This window comes from Phyllobates terribilis, unplaced genomic scaffold, assembly GCF_046119375.1.
Source record: "Phyllobates terribilis strain yellow unplaced genomic scaffold, ASM4611937v1 Scaffold_1__5_contigs__length_1240528914, whole genome shotgun sequence".
NCBI classification, from domain to species: Eukaryota; Metazoa; Chordata; class Amphibia; order Anura; family Dendrobatidae; genus Phyllobates; species Phyllobates terribilis.
The window spans coordinates 361,574,430-361,594,534 of NW_027362761.1; the positions used below are offsets into that span (position 1 = coordinate 361,574,430).

The window sequence follows — 20,105 nt, forward strand, 5'->3', positions numbered from 1 at the left end:
TGGGGGTGGCTCCAAATCCAGGCCTCCAGTGTTTAATAAATTTGATTTCCATTGATGATTTTTGGGTGATTTTGTTGTCAGCACATTCAACTTTGTACAGAACAAAGTATTCAATGAGAATATTTCATTCATTCAGATCTAGGATGTGTTATTTGAGTGTTCCCTTTATTTTTTTGAGCAGTGTACATCACATAGGATACACTGAGACTGCTGTACATACATCACACACAGAGTTGCCAACTTGACTTTTTATTTTTCCTGAATACCTTACCAAAAAATCACAGACAGACAATATTTTTTATGGACACATTGGACAACCATAATAAATCATGATGATTATAAGTGATATAGTAAACGTCTACAGTCCATATTTCTGATTTAAAAAGCATTATCTGCATTCACTAGAAACTATAAAATAATGATAGTCAAAATAATCTGTATACATTCCTTTACCTTTATAAAAATCACAGATGCCTCAATTTTTTTACAGACAGGGATAAAAAAGTGTCTTATTTTAACAGACTGTCTTGAAATTTCTGGACAGTTGCCAACCCTGATCACACATGATATAGTGAAACTGCAGTATACATCACATGAGATACATTGAGACTCTACTGTATATATTCTGGTGGGGGTTCTACTGTACCAGTATCTCAATGATCCTGCAAATGTGGCAGGGCACCCGCAAACTAATCCAGTACAATATGTGCTTCAAAACAAAATGACTCTCCTTTCCTCCTGAGCACTGTCGTGTGCTCAAACATTAATGTATGGGCACATATTAGGTATTGCCACACTTGGGAGAAATTGTGGGACTGATGTTTCTTTTATTATACCTTGAGAAAATTAAAAATTTGAGGCTAGTAAAACATTTCAGTAGAAAAAATGTAATTTCCAATTTTTGAATTCCACTTTGTGTGGAAGGGATAACAAACTTCCTCAATATTTTATTTTAAATATTGTAAGGGGTGCACTTTTTAAAATGAGATTTGTGGAGGGTTTCTAATAAATAAATCCCTTAAAGGCATTTGAGGACTGATGTTTCTCCTAAAAATAGGTTTTGGAAAGTTTCTTGAAAATGTAGAAAATTACTGCTAAACTTTTAAGCTGTCTAGGGTGCCAAAAAATGGACACATAAAAAACCGAACTGGACATAAAGTAGATAAATATTAAATGTTAATAACTATTTGGTCTGTTGTGATGATCTGTTTTAAGAGCAGCCACATTTAAAGTTTACAAACTGCAAATATTTCAGTTTTTATTTTCCTAAATTCAAAAAAATTCAAAAACTATTGAACTAAATGTACTTATACTAAATGATGAACCACTTTTTAGCAATTTTGCACATACGCTATAGTGTTTTTATGATCCTTTTTGGTAGGGCTACCAAAATACCAATTTTAAGATATTTATGGCTGGTTTTAATAATTTTTTGAGATATTTTTTTCCCAGTGTATACTGTAGTTATTTTCATGTAGTTAAGCCTCCTCTTTTCTTCTCTTCAGCCCATCTTGATTCTTAGTTTTTATCCTGCTTGTAATTCCTCTGCTATAAATCCTATGTTCCATCAGCATAGCATTACATGACAAGCCACAGCTCATCTCTGCAGACTTTCCTGTTCTCTGGTCTTCTTCTGCACATTCCAACATGATGCCCTTAAAAATAACTCATTATAATGCGACTGAATAATTTCCAGTCTAAAGCTGTTTAATTATCAAAGTTTACGTATCATGTTCAGCTGCTGAGGGAGCGTATGCGTCAATTAGGTAGTGCAATGATTAAAGAGGTTGTCCACTACTTTAGTATTGATGACCTATCCATAGGATAGGTCATCAATGTCTGATCGGTAGGGGTCCGACACCCGGCACCCCCGTCGATCAGCTGTTATAGGTGTCAGCAGCGGCGACCGCCAGTCGGAAATGCTAACTTACGGAGCTGGCCATCTTCCGACAGTAGCTGAGGCTGGGTACTACACATCCGCCTCCTAATCAAATCAATAGAAGGCGAATGTGCAGTTCCCAGCTGCGGTCACTACCAAAAGACGGTGCAGCCCTGCAAGTGAGCATTTACGGCCGGCAGACACCGACAGCTGATCGGCGAGAGTCGTCGGGTATTGGACCCCGACCAATCAGACATTGATGACCTATCCCAAAGATAGGTCATCAATGCTAAAATAGTGAACAACCTCTTTAATGGTAGGTAAACAGGGATCACATATACTCAACCAATCAAGACCATCCCATTGCACCTGCTCAATCTTATAATCTGCAGCCGTTAGCAATCATATATAGATTCATGCAAAGTGCAATCTTCAGTGAGCAATATATAAATAGATATAGACAGCCACGCATGGGTTGCCGGCATTATTGATTTCTGTGCGATAGACAAAAAACTCTCAGCTCGGGTGAAAGGTTAAACTTGATGGACCTAGGTCTTTATTCAACCCACGTTACTATGTTACTATGTTGTATTGCGTATCACATTAATGTCTCAATATACTGTTACACAGAGACGAACAGTGAGACTAAAGGAGGTTAGATGCTGATCGGAGATTGGCTTTGCTGGGCAAGGGTAGCACTAGCTTAGAGTAGTCGTAGGTGGCTCTGGAAGCCAGAGCAGATAGAAAACCTGCATGTAAACAAACAGGCCGGCGGTGGTGACATGAAGCATATTGGTAAGGTGATAATTAAAAAAAGAAATCTTTGGGTGACATTATTGCACTATATACAGTAATATTAACTTTATTTTTAAATGGTCTTAAGTGTTAGACGTAGCATCGGCGTCTCTGCCCCCTGCCAGGCAGAGACGCCGTCCCCCTTACCGCTGCGGTCCTGCTCCGGCGTCTTCCGGCCTCCCTGCAGCTGCTGCTGGTGCACGCAGCTTCCCTGGCCCTGTGCTTAGCTCATGTGCACGCTCCCTCCCTCTTAAAGGGGCCGCACGCGCCATCCTAAAAAGTCCCCGGCCAATGGCCGGAGGACTTTCCCTATATAAGGCACCTCCTCCAATATGGAGGTGCCCGTGCAAGGTTGTTGCTCTGTGATACTTACTTTGCTTCAGCCCTCAGGTCCTCTGCAAGTCAGTCCTGTCCGCCAGTCTCATCTTCAGTCCATTCCGCCAGTCTGACTACTTTCCAGCCCGGCAGTCTGCCTACAGTCCAGTCCGCCAGTCTGTCTATGGGATCTGCCCGCCTGCTTACCTGGAAGCACTTGCCTGTTACCTGCCGTGCCCGCCAGCCCACTTACCTGGAAGCACCAGCCTGTTACCTGCCGTGCCCGCCAGCCTGCTTACCTGGAAGCACCTGCCTGTTATCTGCCGTGCTCGCCAGCCTGCTTACATGGAAGCACCTGCCTGTTACCTGCCGTGCCCGCCTGCCTGCTTACCTGGAAGCACCTGCCTGTTATCTGTTGTGCCCACCAGCTTGCCTACCTGGAGCACCTGTCTGGCTATCAGCCGAATCAGCCTGCCTGCCGTGCTCTTCCGCTGTACCGGTCAGTTCCTGCCTTCTGACCCATGGGAGTCACCTGCTCTCATACAAGGTCGGTCCCAGAGTGGCACCTGGTCCCTCTGCTAGGTCCCTGCCTGGTTCACGGAGTCGACTGAGCCGCCGTGTGACCTTGGTCAGGCCGAGTAGATACTTAGTCACGCCCCTCTGGTCCCTCCTTGCACTTCAGCACAGAGGTTCCACCACCCGGATCCGTAACATTGGAGAAGCCCTTTAAAATCTGTAACACTGAGTAAATAACTTGAGTAACCCTTTGAACGCCCCTACTTTGTATCCTTTTATAATATTGCCATTAGGGTTCACTGCCTACGCTTTTTCATGTTTTTGTTAGCTACACTGCAAACTATCTTCCCTAGTTTAATATTCCTGTTACCCCCATGTTGTGGATCTTCCGTCTCCTAAAAGACTGCAATACTGCAATGATGTACATGTTACATACAGCATAGTAGGTTTGTTTGTGAATAATACAGACTATACGTTTCTCTTTTTATACATGTTTTATTATACTGAGTTTTTTGTATTTGATACACATATTGGTTGCACAAACTTGTGGGTTATAATATATTTCTATATATTTTTTTTATGTTTTACTACTTTTGCACAATAAAAACACATGTAAAAAAATATCATTACAAAAGGATCATCTTAAATTTCTGGTTTTAAGCCCAAAATACATGAACTGTTCAAATGTTTGGTAAATATTGATCATTAATCTGTTTTATTAAATGGAGCATACCCTTATAGCTTACTATTGGTCACACTTGTATTTAAATACTGACGGCACACAATCTTAGTTTCTTATGTATGCAGATATTTTTCATCCTCATATTTGGCATAAATGGCATATTGGTCCTGTTTTATAACATATACAAATTTAATTCCCGTAAAGTCGTTCTCAAGTAACAGAATTATTAAAAAAATAATTTGTGTATAGATATTGTTACTGCACACTTATGGCATCTGCCCGGTTTGCTTAAAAAAAACCCTAATGCCCAGTGCTGCCAGTCACATATGCTCAGTAGCTTAGTCCAACCACACAGATTCTCTAGCACTTTGGCAGCAGAGTGATTCCTGCTTTTAAGCAAGCCAGGCAATATGAATCACAAACATTAAAGGGAATCTGTCACCCCCTGGGAGATATCAGACCTCTACTATGGACATACAGGTTATAGAAAAGTAAATCTATACATACCTGTATGGCCCATAGTAGAGGTTTGATTGCAGAGAAATGTGTTTTTATAAAATCTGTTTTCTCAAATCCCCGCCTATATGCTTAATTATCATTCCCAGCCCACCCCTGCACGTCACATGGCTCTGTGACAGGTCCTGTGATGTGCACTGTTCTCCCTGACTTCCCGAGAATGCGCAAAGAGCCGCTCACATAGAGCTTGCTTTGCTTCATCCCAGCCGGTCTCTCCATGCACTGAGCCGCAGGGTTCTATTGCGTAGGTGGCTGGAAGAGACAATGACTCCCCGGTGCCTGCGTAATAGAACCCTGCAGCGCAGTGCACAGGCAGACAGGGCCGGGAAGAAGCAAAGCGCGCTCCATGTGAGCTGCGCTTTGCGCATGCCTGGCAAGTCAGAGAGCACAGGGCCCTGTGACGTGCAGGGGGGGGGGGATATGGTAATTAAGCATATAGGTGGGTATTTCGGTGAATAATAAACTGTTAGGCAGGGATTTCTTGGCGTTTGGGGGAAGCCAAGCCTGTGCAAAACGGAGTTTATAAAAACACTTTTCTCTGCAATCAGACCTCTACTATGGGCCATACAGGTATGTATAGATTTACTTTTCTATCACCTGTATGCCCATAGTAGAGGTCTGATATCTCCCAGGGGGTGGCAGATTCCCTTTAAAAGCACTGAACAATAAACTGAGGGATAATCAGAAGAACACCAAGGGATTGCCATAAATCTGTAACAGCAAATTCAGGACATAGGAAAAATGTATTCTTTATTCTAATGGAAAAATTATTTTGTTCTGTCACCTATAAAAAGTAATGTATAACAGTAGGAGGGAGTATCCATTTAAAATTAGTTAAAGAGGATCTTTTATTTTTTTTACATGCTAAACGGGCCACATCATGATAAAGGGGTTGAATATCTGAATAAAACATATTTTATTTGTTTTTATTTCTCATCTCAGTTGTGTAGATATTAGCTTTCAGAGGTTCTATACTAATTTCCCTTTCAACCAGGGGTGTCAGCAGAGATTCTTCTATGGGGGCTTCTCATTTTTCCCCTGTATAATGTTGCCCAATCATAAGCAGGAAGCGTAATGCAGGGGAAAAAAAAGAAAACACCCCAAGAGAAGCTTAGAACCAACTTTTTGTATGTAATCTGGTAAAACTTATGTCTAATCAGGTCACACTGATCTTACTGCTGGCATCTGCGATTACAAGTGCAGTTGGAGGAAAGCAAAGCTTTGTGTCCTTACATTGACCGCTCTGCATTTATCACAAATATTGAGGAATAATGCCCGAGTAAGTGGCATAGATACAGAGTGCTATATGTGAAATACTGCAGCTCTCATTGCATAGCAATGACAGTGTGAGGGATGGGGGGAGTGTAATGACACACAGCTCTGCTCTCCTCCCTCTGCAGCAGTAATGGCAGTAGATGCCGGTAGTGAGATCTGTGTGACCTGGGGAGGAAAGCAGAGCTGTGTGAATATTACATACAGCGCTCTGCATTATCTGTGATTACAAGCGCAGGGGGTGGAGAACAGAGCTGTTTGTCACTATATACACTGTTATGCAGTATTCCAGGATGCCTGGGATAGATGCAGAGCAGAGTATGTAGTGGCACACAACTCTGCTCTACTACCACCGCAATATGGTAGGTGATGACAGTGAGATTTGTGTCAGCTAGTTAGACACATCAGTCTTACCATATCAAACAGAGGAAGCCAGGTCTGACATTGTCCGAGGGAGTTTTCTTTTTTTTCTCTGCATGATGTCTCCTACCTATGAATTGCAAAGTCATGCAGGGGAAAAAGAAAATACCCCCAGAGATGAATGGTTGAAGGGGAAAATAGCATCTAAACTCTGTAAGCTACTGTAATATCTCTACAAAGGAGATGAGAAATAATAAAAAAATACATTTTATTCAGATTTTCAGACACTTTCATGATTTGGCCAGTTTAGCATGTAAAAAAAGTTGTCTTTAAATGACCCATACATAGTACATATGTAAAAGTAAAACACCAAAGTGACTACTACTGATAGCATAATCATCACCGATGATGCTGTTTTAGCAACGGTTTCTGTGAAACATCAGATGATTGAGCATTTGCATCTATTGGTGTCTCTCGAATGGTACTGTCAAATACATTTCTAATCTCAAATTTACCGCAGCTTGGGACTTTGGCAAAGCTCATTATTTCTTTATTAGACCCAAAACGCCACTGTATATATTGCTCTTCTGCGCATTTTACAAGTTTTTCACTATCCAATTTGAGAGCATTTAATAATGGATCATTGTACTGAAGAATGTAGACCAATATGTGTCGGTCCAGGACCAATTTTTTAAACATAATAGAGTTAGTAATGCACTCCCCTTCTTTTGATCGGCAGCAGAGCTGATTTTCAAACTCGTTTTCTTTCTGACATTTTAAACATTTACACCATGTAGGTAGTACTGGGGATTTTTTGAAGCCTTTTGCAACAAAAGTTGATAGTTCTATTCCAATTGCTGCAGGAACTTCCATGTGTTTAAATATTTCACTAGAAGTAAATTTTCCTCTCTGAAATATATAATGTTTTGAAAATGTTAGATATATAAATAAAAAAATTGTTAAAAAATATATGCTATTACCATTATATACTATGACAATACTATTCAATATATAATAAATTCACAAATCCTTTTTACTTTTGTCTTGTTGTCTAATAAGAAGCCAATTCCAGCCATTTTGAATTATTTCTATAAAAGGAGGAATTTGCTCTAAGGAGGCAGCTGTAGTGTCACTCATGGAAGCGATTGCTTGGGATCGAATGTAAATACTTCTTCTCTTGGACGTACAGCCTATTATTCAAGTCAATTATACATAACTGGCTGCTCTATAATTGCTGTACAGCCCCACAATCCATTCATATCAGAGAAATAGAGATAGGAGATAATCTATAAAGTTTTTGTAATGGATTTGATGCTAACAACAGGGATCACATGTAATGAACATGGATGCAAAGTGCTTCATAAATAAATTTGGAACACTTATCACAATAAGGCTCCTCAATGCTCTTGCTTGTGTTATGACTGTGTAGTAACTTACCTGGGAAAATAGGTAACACACTAAAAAATCGCATCTGACCCTGCCGGTTCCTGTACAGACTAGAGATCCTGACCCCGCAGTCTCTAGTGGTTACTGTATGAGCTGAGATAGTCCTAACTAGGAACTAGACAATGGCAACTCAGACCAAAGCAGCGTGAAAGGCCATCTAGTGCTTCATGTTCCTCCTAGGGAACCAGAGGCCAGTGCAGAGTGCCAACTAGCTACACAAGGGAAAGTGTGCTGAGATAGAAAAGTATGCCAGTGTGAGTAAAACAAACAAAGGATTAAATAAGTACTGTTAGAAAACAAACCACCTACTTCCTAACAATAAACAGAAGATAGGTGCAGGTTAAATAACAAAAACAGCAAAGAGATAAACCCTAGCTAGTCCTTCACTGACTGGTTTAAACTAATAGAATGGCTGGACAGCCAAATAAGACTATCACCAGCAAGAAATACCAGTAGGGGAAAGAATATAAAGCCGACCCTGAAAGGTGATAGGGCAGACAAATGAGTGAATAAAAACTTCTGTTACCCTAAACAGACTGCAGCCAGGATAACAGAACCAAAACACTTGTAGAAAAAGGTGTGTGTGCTGTGAATTGGCGGAGAGAGAAGCTCAGGCTCAAGGGTTCGAACCCAGAAGCACGACAGCTGATGAACTTTATTCTTAGAACAGAAGATACTGTTTGTGAAAGGGTTTCTCCACTACAGGTCGACCCCTTTTCAATGTCATTAATGTGCTTAGTGAAAATTTTAAAAAAGCATACTTAATTCCCAGACCTGCAATGCTCCCCTGATCTGAACACTGTGACTCCTGGAGATCTTGTGATATTATTTATGTCATGTGAATACTGCAGCCTATCAGCAGACTTGAATGGGTTGCAGTTTTTCACTTCGATATGGCGGAACTGTGAAAGCTACAGCTCATGAGCAGTTGATGATAGGCTGCAGCATTGACATGACAAATAATATCAGAAGATCGCTGGAGACATAGCATTCTGCTACGCTCGAGCTCAGACTGCCCAGTACGAGCGTGGATTGTGGTGCCACTGTGCCAGAGTGCCTGGAGGGGCGTGACTAGGCACCTCACCAAATCTGACCTCGGATGTACGGTGGCTTGACGACTCCGTGATCCGAGGAGGGACGAGGGAGGTGGACCAGGTGCTACACCAAGGGAGGTGGACCAGGTGCTACACCAAGGCAGACCTCGGACACACGGCTGCTGACCCTCAACGAGGTATGCAGGTACTGGCAGGTTCGGCCAGTATGCAGATAAGCACTGACAGGTGCGGGCAGGTCCAACTGATATACAGATAAGCACTGGCAGGTGCAGGTAGGTCAGTCTGGTATGCAGATAAGCACTTGCAGGTGTGGGCAGGTCCGGCTGGTATATGGATAAGCACTGGCAGGTGCAGGTAGGTCCGGCTGGTATGCAGATAAGCACTGGCAGGTGCAGGCAGGGATACTGACGGGCACGGCAAGTGCAGGCGGGTGCAGCTGGGATACTGACTGGTACGAATAATTCACAGGCAGGCAGGTACTGGCGGGTACGGGTAGTATACAGACAGGCACGTAGGTGCTGGGGGGCACGGCTGGTATACAGACAGGCAGGCGGGCATGGCAGATAGACAGGCTGGGTTGGACCCAGTTCAGACTGAAAGGACAGGACTAGCTTCAGGAAGAACTGAGTTACTGGTGGATATGACAGGAATACAGGAACGAATAGGGCTCAGTTAAGACTGGAATACAGGAACGGAACCTCAGATGCAGACAGGAGTGGAACCACAGGTGCGGACAGGAGCGGAACCGCAGGTGCAGACAGGAGTGGAACGACAGGTGCAGACAGGAGTGGAACCGCAGGTGCAGACAGGCAAGGAAACCGCAGGTGCAGACAGGCAAGGAAACCGCAGGCGCGGACAGGCAAGGAAACCGCAGGCGCGGACAGGCAAGGAAAACGCAGGCGCGGACAGGCAAGGAAAACGCAGGCACGGACAGGCAAGGAGACCTCAGGAGCAGTCAGGCAAGGAGACCTCAGGAGCAGTCAGGCAAGGAAACAGCAGGCGCAGTAAGGAGAGATAGGGCTCTGTTCACATGGAACAGATAGGGTCAGGTTAGCACAGGAAAATGACAAGTACACAGAGGATCAATACAAGGACAGGGTCACGAGACAGAGCCAGACTCGCACAGGATACTTACTATGAAGTAGCGAGTGGACACACAACTCACAAAATGCAACACAGAGACAACAGATTGGAGATAGGTACTGGTTCAGACACTGCAGTTTATGAGAAAGGTACTTGAACAGACACAGGAGGTAAAGATCAGACATAGATACAAACAGGTACAGGAATAGGTCCAAATTCAGACAAACAGGTTCAGGGTTCAGGCCTGGGAACTTAGCCCCCAGGGTGGCAACAAACTGACTAGATACAGGACAGGACCTGGCAACTCAGCAGTTGAACAGAACACACTGAAAGAGAATGTTGCTCAGACACCTCCCAAAAGGTGAAGGTGCTTTAAGTGCCTAGAGCCTCTCAGTAATAGGCTGGGGACTAGTGATGAGCGAGCGTGCTCGTTTAAACCTCAACCCGGATGCTTACTGAGTATCTTCGGTGTGATCCGATATTATGTGCGAGTCCCTGCGTCTGCATGATTTACGGCTGTTAGACAGCCTCAACACAAGTGAGGATTCCCTAAAAAACAGTCAATCCCTGCATGTATTGAGGATGTCTAACAGCCGTAAATCATGCAGACGCAGGGACTCAAATATAATATACGAGCACGCTGAAGATACTTGGTAAGCACCCGAGTATGCTCGGTTAAAAAAAACAAACAAACACGCTCACTCATCACATTAGGAATGCGCACACTGTTCCTTTAAGAATCAGAAAATGCAGGAGAGGCCGCCCTAAGCATGCAGCCAGGAAGCATGCTCAGCAAGCACATGATAAGGAACATACTGCGCAGCCTGGACTAGTGAGCAAGTCGACGTCCTTGCATGATGGGGGATGGGGAGCCATGCAGGCATGCCGTCATAGATGTTACACATTCAATCCCCATGATGATGCCAATTTGGTAAAATATGTTGGGGGGGCTAGTAGCTGACTAATTTTAATGAGCACATGCAATGATGGGAAACGATAGATATCATAGAACATTAGAGAGAGTATGAGCCTGACGGTCCACGGCCGTAATAAAGCTAGTTATAGGAATTTGTTCTGAACTCACTGAATCTATGATTAGAATATTAGGCTGTGCATTGCACACTAGTTTTTGCTATACATTGAATGATGTTCTTTTAATAAGGTAGTGCAATTATCCTGTTATTAATAATTTAAAAATAAAAGTGTGACGCTAGTCACTACTCATGGACAAGCCGCGAGGCTGAGTAGTAAAGGGGTTCAAGGTCAAAAGCCAGTAGGATACGTCATAGACAGAGGGGTGAGACAAAGTAATTTCTCCATCTCCTCCATTGCCTGTCTCGGCATATATCGGACTGCACTGTGATGACATCCGAATGCAGTCCGATGTTTCACACGCACCCATAGACTTGTATGGATGAGTGTGAGCCGACTCTCGCTGCCAATTGCAGCATGCTGCCAAATTGGCATGAGAAAATAATCGCACATCTGAGCTGCCCCAGAGAATGACACTGGGACGAGTGCTATCCAATAAAACATCGGATAGAACTCGGCCGTGTTATACGCTCGTGTGAGAGAGGCCTAAGGCTGTGTGCCAAGATGAGTGTTTAATACTATTTTTGATGGATCAGAAAATGCATTGTCTGACATTTCCAGTAAAATGGATGGGATTTAGAGAAATTTCATGATCATTGTATTTTTTTTACTCAACTTAAACTGACCTGATGTTTGTGATTAAAATCCGCAACATGTCAATTTGTCTTTCAAGTAGTCTGAGTTTTACGTGCAGATTTTCTATATAGAATTGAATTAGCTGCGGAAAATCCGAAGGTAAAAAACACATGTAATCTGCACATGACTATTAATAAGGTTTTGTCAAAGCCAAAAACGAGGAAGTATCAAAAACAAATCAGCTTTACTTATTGCAGTTTTTGGTGTGTTAGCTATTTTCCCGAGTGAGTTGCTACACTATCATAACATCAGGTTGTTGAGAGCTGCTGTCAGTTGGCCACTGGTTTGTGTACATCTGTTTATGTCACACTGGCGGCAGCGCTGTGGATATGTATTTAAAAGTGGCACAGCTGTGATCTGGATCTTTTGGATTGGGGGCATGGTGATTGATTTTGGTGAAATTTATATATTTAAAAAACAGGGATTCACTGTGTGGGATGTTATTATAATCTAATGTGGGAGGGGGGGTAATCAAAGAGTTCCTCCTCAAAAATTAAGCTATACACTATTCATGGAGTAGGGAATACCTTGCTGATCACAGAGTCTGATCATTGAGAACCCCTCCGAAAGTGCAGCTCTGCAGCTCCGTCCTGAATAGGACAGTGGTGCATATAAGAGGCCTATTCATTGCCAATGGGACTGCAGGAAATAGCTGAGCACTGCATTTAGCAATCCTTTAGGCAATGCGTGGAACAGAATCTACGGGGCCGGTGTCAGCACCCGGGCAAGTGCCGGGGCCCTGGACCATCAGGGGGCCCACTCGCTGTCGGGGCCCGGGCCGCTTCCCCGACATCTGTTCAGGACCCTCTGGCGCTGCTTGATTATCGGCACTTCACCAGACATGGCAGCGCAGTGCACTGCGCGGCTGGTGTCTGGTAGTAATGACACGGCAGGGGCAACACTGTGCCTTTAATTGTGCTTGTGTGTCGCCCCTGCCGCGCCATTACTAGCAGACACAGCCGCACAGAGCACTGCCATGTCTGGTGAAGTGCCTGCAATAAAGCAGCGCCAGAGGATCCTGCACAGATGCCAGTGAAGCGGCCCAGGCCCCAACGGCGAGTGGGCCCTCCTGATGGTCCAGGGCCATGCCTGTGACACGCCGGCGGCCCTGCATTGCCACATGCCTGAGGAGCTGCTGTCCAGGACACAGGCTGGGGGCAGGTGAGCGAGCTTACCCAATCCCCATATTAAAAATATTTCTAGTGTGTGTGTGTGTGTGTGTGTGTGTGTGTGTGTGTGTATTTATGATGGGAAGGTCTGTGTATGTCAGTGTGTACATATAGTTATGTCTGTTTTATATGTGTTTTTAAGAATTTGTGTTCAAATATGTATGTATGTCTGTATGTGTACGTATTTGTGTAAGTGCGTGTCTGCATATCTGTGTACCATGTGCATGTGCGCGCATGGCTGCATGTGTGCGCATGTCTGCGTACTGTGTGTATGCGCGTGCGTGTCTGTGTACTGTGTGTGTGTGTGCATGTCTGCGTACCATGTATGTGCGTGTCTGCGTACTGTGTTTGTGCATGTCTGCATACCGTGTGCAAGTCTGCATGTCTGCGTGCATGTCTGTGTACTGTGTGCATGTCTGTGTACTGTGTGCATGTCTGCGTACTGTGTGTGTACATGTCTGCATGCTGTGTGTGTGCATTTCAGCATACTGTGTGTGTCTGCATACTGCGTGTGTGTACATGCATGTCTGCGTACCGTGTGAGTGTCTGCGTACTGTGTGTGAATGTCTGCGTACAGTGTACATGTCTGCGTGCATGTCTGTGTACTGTGTGCATGTATGTCTGCGTACCATTGGTGTGCGTGTCTGCGTGCTGTGTGTGCATGTCAGCGTACTGTGTGTGTGCGTGTCTGCGTACTGTGTGTGTGCGTATCTGCGTACTGTGTGTGTGTACGTGCAGGTCTGCGTACTGTGTGTGTGTGCATGTCTACGTACTGTGTGTGTGAATTTCTGCGTACCATGTGTATGTCTGCATGTCTGCGTGCATGTCTGTGTACTGTGTGCGTGTATGTCTGCGTACTGTGCGTGTGTCTGCATACTGTGTGTACGTGCATGTTTTCAGACCGTGTGTGTGCGCGTCTGTGTACTGTGTGTGTGAATGTCTGCGTACTGTGTGTGTCTGCATACTGTGTGTGTGCGCATGTCTGCGTACCGTGTGTGTGCGTGCCTGCGTACTTTGTGTGTATACGTGCATGTCTGCGTACCGTGTGTGTGTCTGTGTACTGTGTGAGTGAATGTCTGTGTACCGTGCGTGTCTGCATACTGTGTGGGTGCGTGTCTGCATATTGTGTGTACGTGCATGGCTGCATACTGTGTGTGTGCGTGTCTGCGTACTGTGTGTGTGCGTATCTGCGTACTGTGTGTGTGTACGTGCAGGTCTGCGTACTGTGTGTGTGTGCATGTCTACGTACTGTGTGTGTGAATTTCTGCGTACCATGTGTATGTCTGCATGTCTGCGTGCATGTCTGTGTACTGTGTGCGTGTATGTCTGCGTACTGTGCGTGTGTCTGCATACTGTGTGTACGTGCATGTTTTCAGACCGTGTGTGTGCGCGTCTGTGTACTGTGTGTGTGAATGTCTGCGTACTGTGCGTGTCTGCATACTGTGTGTGTGCGCATGTCTGCGTACCGTGTGTGTGCGTGCCTGCGTACTTTGTGTGTATACGTGCATGTCTGCGTACCGTGTGTGTGTCTGTGTACTGTGTGAGTGAATGTCTGTGTACCGTGCGTGTCTGCATACTGTGTGGGTGCGTGTCTGCATATTGTGTGTACGTGCATGGCTGCATACTGTGTGTGTGCGTGTCTGTGTCCTGGTGTGTGAATGTCTGCGTACCGTGCGTGTCTTCATACTGTGTGTGTGCATGTCTGCGTACCATGTGCATGTCTGTGTACCGTGTGTGTGCGTGTCTGCGTACTGTGTGTGTATACGTGCATGTCTGCGTACCGTGTGTGTGTCTGCATACTATGTGAGTGAATGTCTGCATACCGTGTGTGTGCATCTCTGCATACTGTGTGCGTGTATGTCTGCGTATCGTGTGCGCATGTCTGTGTACTGTGTGTGTGTACGTGCATGTCTGCGTACCATGTGTGTGTCTGCGTACTATGTGAGTGAATGTCTGCGTACCATGTGTGTGCATGTCTGCGTACTGTGTGTGCGTGTCTGTGTACTGTGCGTGTGAATGTCTGCATACCATGCGTGTGCGTGTCTGAGGACTGTGTGTGTGCATGCCTGCGTACCGTGTGCATGTCTGCGTGCATGTCTGTGTACCGTGCGTGTGCATGTCTGCGTACTGTGTGTGTGTGTGCATGTCTGCGTACTGTGTGTACGTGCATGTCTGCGTACCGTGTGTGCGTGTCTGCGTACTGTGTGTGTATACGTGAATGTCTGCGTACCGTGTGTGTCTGCATACTGTGAGTGAATGTCTGTGTACTGTGCGTGTATGTCTGCGTACCGTGCGTGTCTGAGTACTGTGTGCATGTCTGCGTACTGTGTGTGTGCGTGTCTGCATACTGTGTGTATGTGCATGTCTGCGTACTGTGTGTGTGTATGTGCATGTCTGTGTACTGTGTGTGTGAATGTCTGCGTACCGTGTGCATGTCTACATGTGTGCATGAATGTCTGCCTGCGTGTATGTCTGTGTACCATGCGTGTGCGTGTCTGCGTATTGTGTGTGCATGTCTGCGTACTGTGTGTATGTCTGCGTACCGTGTGCATGTCTGCATGCATGTCTGTGTACTGTGTGCGCGTGCATGTCTGCATACTGTGTGCGTGCATGTTTGTATTTGTGAAGGATGAGGAGACAGCCTGGGCCCTGTGTTGTATACCTATATTTCTCCGCTGTATCTGTGCATCATGGATGGTGGTATGTGCTAAAGGGGCCACTGAGACTCTTTCGCCCGGGGCCCACAAAAACCTGGAGCCGGTTCTGAGAAACTGCATATGTGCACCTATAATCTATAGAGGATGGGGTTGTGGGGCTTTAATTTGGGGGTTCTGGAGCCCTATTGTGGTGAGATCCCCAGCGATCAGCATGTTATTCTTTGTCCCACAGATAAAAATGACTTTTTTCTTGGGGAATACCTCTTTAATTATTGTACTACAGAAGGTGTATTTATAATCCAAGATGAAGGGGAATAATTATTGCAAGAGGGCATGTTACGATTATGGGGGTTGATGAATTATTATGCAATAGGGAGTGTGTGATTAAAATCCGAGGGAAGGGGTTTCTAATTAATACAGGGTGTGAGTATGTTATAACCTGGGTGGGGGAATTAATGATTCTACTACAGGTGGTCACTGCAAGGGGTGTTAAATAGTAATTGGGGGGGGGGGGGTGATTATTATTATACTATGGTTGTGGTTTTAACAGCAAGGGTCTATGTGATTGTGATGGGGGTGCCTCAAATCATAGTTTTTTTCTATGTAAAATTAGAAATCAAGTGGTAATTAGTTGTTTATTGGTAGTGGCTGCATTATTATGCTGAAATTGTGCATCTGTTAACAATAGGTAAACCATTTGCGATCACTTTCTAACCGAGTGCTACATGAGACCTAAGTCTAAAGATGGGCCATGCTACTCATGGGCAATTACTTTGGGCTTGCTCCACAACCCAAAATTTGCCAGCCAGACCCTGAAGACATGCACAATGATCTAGTTTCAAAGCAATAAAATAGTGTAGGAGCAGTTTAACTTCAGAAAACTCTTTTGAGTTGAATTGGTGCCAATGTAATCAATTCACAGCAATCCATAATCAAAACTTATCATCTATCCACAGGATAGGTAATAGACATATGATTCCTGGGGTCCCAATGTTGTGACCTACACGTTTAAAGGGAAGGTGCCGAGATTTTTAATTTTGTATTAATAATTGTTATTTATGTAATCAATTATTTTAATACAAAATGAAATGTACCACTTTATTAGTTTTTTGTTCATTTTTACATTGCCCACTTTTATTTGGGGTGTGTGTAAGAAGCTAAGCAGCATCTTACACACCTCACAAACGGCAGCTTTGGCCATAAGAGACAGGAGTCGGACACTGACCCTATCTTTTACGTTAGAAGCTGCTCCTCCTGCCTCTAGGGCGACCTGTCCAGGTCACAGCTGTGGGCAGATATAGCGGTCATCTTTGTGAAGCCCGCAGTGTGTGCTGTAGGCTTCATTTTCCCCTGTCATCGCATGTACTGCTCAGTGCGTGCGATGACAGAAGCTGCTGGGAAGAGGAAGTGCCAGGGAGCTGATGTCCTGGGTGAGGTGAGTATCTAGGCGAGCGGTGATCATCACAGCCTGCCAGTATTACAGTACAGGCTGCAGATCACCACCGACCTCGACCTGTTCAGAGCACAGCAGGTAGATCATCCATCTGCTGTGCTCTGAACACACTGAACAGGACGCAGCGCTGCGTGGGAGCACCGGGAAGGTAAGTACAAGAGTTTTTTTTTCTTCGATTTACTGAATATATGAAGCCATATACACCAGGAGGAGGATAATGGGGGCTATATACCAGGAGGAGGATGATGGGGGCCATATACACCAGGAGGAGGATGAGGGGGACCATATACACCAGGAGGAGGAGGAGGGGGGCCATATACACCAGGAGGAGGAGGAGCGGGGCCATATAAACCAGGAGGAGGAGGAGGGGGGCCATATACACCAGGAGGAGGATGAGGGGGACCATATACACCAGGAGGAGGAGGAGGGGGGCCATATACACCAGGAGGAGGAGGAGCGGGGCCATATAAACCAGGAGGAGGAGGAGGGGGGCCATATACACCAGGAGGAGGAGGAGGGGGGCCATATACACCAGGAGGAGGAGGAGGGGGGCCATATACACCAGGAGGAGGAGGAGGAGGGCCATATACACCAGGAGGAGGAGGAGGTGGGCCATATACACCAGGAGGAGGAGGAGGGGGGCCATATACACCAGGAGGAGGAGGAGGGGGGCCATATACAACAGGAGGAGGATGAGGGGGGCCATATACATGAGGAGGAGGATGAGGGGGGCCATATACCTGTTGAGGAGAGCTATAGGCTCAAATACTTAATTAACCTCCAGACATAGGAGATTGAGAGGAAAGACCCACAAAGTGTATTATTTCACCTTACATAAGGATGTTTAGATCAAAAGATGGCTGCCATTTCCTGTTTCATCACACCATGCTCTGTTCTGGGAGGAAGCTGCATTCTATAGAAGGACTAACCAACCACAGAGCGACACATCGCATGGACTACGCCCCCCTGATGACCTCATGGACTACGCCCCCCTGATGGCCGCATGGACTACGCCCCCCTGATGACCGCATGGACTACGCCCCCCCTGATGACCTCATGGACTACGCCCCTGATGACCTCATGGATCACGCCCCTGATGACCTCATGGACCACGCCCCCTGGACTAACCAATCAATACAGCTGGTTACTCACATTCTGGGCTAACCGAGCCCACATACAGTGTTTATATAAGTCTATGTTCGGGTTGAATAAAGACTCTTGGAGCTGTGCCATAGCTGATCAAGGAGAGCTTACATCCAACTGTGTGTGTGTCTGATGTTATTCTTTCTTGCATGCACTTGATCATATCCATTAGGCCAGGAGCAGGCAACTAGTGAACATACCAAAGTGTTCACCCTAACATACCTCAGGAGGAGGAGGAGGAGGAGGGGGGCCATATACACCAGGAGGAGGATGAAGAGGGCCATATACACTGGAAGGAGGATGAGGGGGGTTATATACACCGGGATGAGGATGATGGGGCCATATACACCAGGAAGAGGAGGATCGGGCCATATACACCAAGAGGAGGAGGATGGGGCCATATACACCAGGAGGAGGATGATGGGGCCATATACACCAGGATGCACTTTATAGGGCACATTATACTGTGGTGCCTTACATGGGGCCATTATACTGTGGCGCCTTATATGGGGCCATTATACTGTGGGGCACTATATGAGGCCATTATACTGTGGGGCACTATATGAAGCTATTATACAGAAGGCTCAGCGACTCTGAGCGCTGTAGTTACTGAGGTCACTTGCGGAGCTGCTGCTATGGCCTATGGAGCGTCGTTCTCTGAACAAGGCTCCACAGCCTTTGGACGTCGGATATGGGAATAGTCGTGGGAACGCCATGAACTATGTCAGACCTGCATGGGTTTTTTTTTTTCAAAAATAAATTGGTGAACCAGGGAAAGTGTCAGCGAATCTTTATTCAAGTAAAATTTATTTTTATGTGTGTGTGTTTTTTTTCTTTCTGGGTTAGCAGTGGAGGTGTCTGATAGACCCCTCTCCATTGCTAACCCCAGGAATTGATGGCAGATGTGGTTTTTGACAATTCACAGCTGTCATCAACCCTAACTATCATTACCCCGACTGCTGCCGCACCAGGGCAATCGGGAAGAGGCAGACAAAGCGCCAGAACTGTCACATCTAATGTGATGCGACACTTCTGGGGTGGCTGCGGGCTATTATTTTTAGGCTGGGAAGGGCCCAATAACCAGGCACCTTTCCAGCCTGATAATTTAAACACACAGCTGTCTGCTTTACCTTAGCTGGTTACCAAAAATAGGCGAGGGGGAGGACCCCAAGCTGTTTTTTTAATTTATATGGGTAAATGCCCTTCAGTGCTACATGAGAGGCACTAAAGAGTGCAAGTTTATTATATGTAGGGGCTTGTGAAATTATATACCTACAGAATATTTATCTATTCTATCTTATTATACCACTGCTCCCAAAGAATTGGTCGGAGCGGGGCCACACACTACACCACTGCTCCTATAGAAATGGATGGAGCGAGGTCATATATTACACCATGTGTGTATTTTACCTTTGTATGAGTGTGCATGCGTATTCTGTGTGTATGAGCGTGCATGAGTATTTTCCTGTATGAGCGTGCATGTGTATTTTCCTGTATGAGTCTGCAGGTGTATTTTCCTGTGTATGAGCGCGCATGTGTATTTTCTTGTGTATGAGTGTGCATGTGAATTTTCCTGTGTATGAGTGTGCATGTGTATTTTCCTGTGTATAAGCGTGCATGTGTATTTTTCTGTATATGAGCGTGCATGTGTATTTATCTGTGTGTGTGAGTGTGCATCAGTATTTTTCTGTGTATTAGCGTGCATGTGTATTTTCTTGTGTATGAGTGTGCATGTGTATTTTCCTGTGTATGAGCGTGCATGTGTATTTTCCTGTGTATGAGCGTGCATGTGTATTTTCCTGTGTATGAGCGTGCATGTGTATTTATCTGTGTGTGTGAGCGTGCATGTGTATTTATCTGTGTGTGTGAGCGTGCATGTGTATTTTTCTGTGTGAGAGAGCGTGCATGTGTATTTTCCTGTGTGTGATCGTGCATATGTATTTTCCTGCGTGTGAGCATGCATGTATAGTAGAAGAGATAGGTTGATCGCAGTTTAAAGTAAGAAATACAGTATAAAGTGAAAAGATATTTAATCC

At 45.2% G+C, this 20,105-nt stretch overlaps 1 protein-coding gene across 1 annotated transcript in view; it reads right to left on the reverse strand.

Annotated features, from left to right (window-relative positions):
- Positions 1-5,309: 5,309 nt before the first annotated feature.
- P2RX7 (purinergic receptor P2X 7) overlaps positions 5,310-20,105 on the reverse strand; it is a 78,148-nt gene continuing 63,352 nt past the window's right edge. The window contains exon 13 of the mRNA XM_073676297.1: positions 5,310-7,244. Within this exon, the coding sequence (XP_073532398.1) occupies positions 6,735-7,244 (510 nt within the window). The 3' untranslated portion in view covers positions 5,310-6,734. The remainder of the gene's footprint in view (positions 7,245-20,105) is intronic.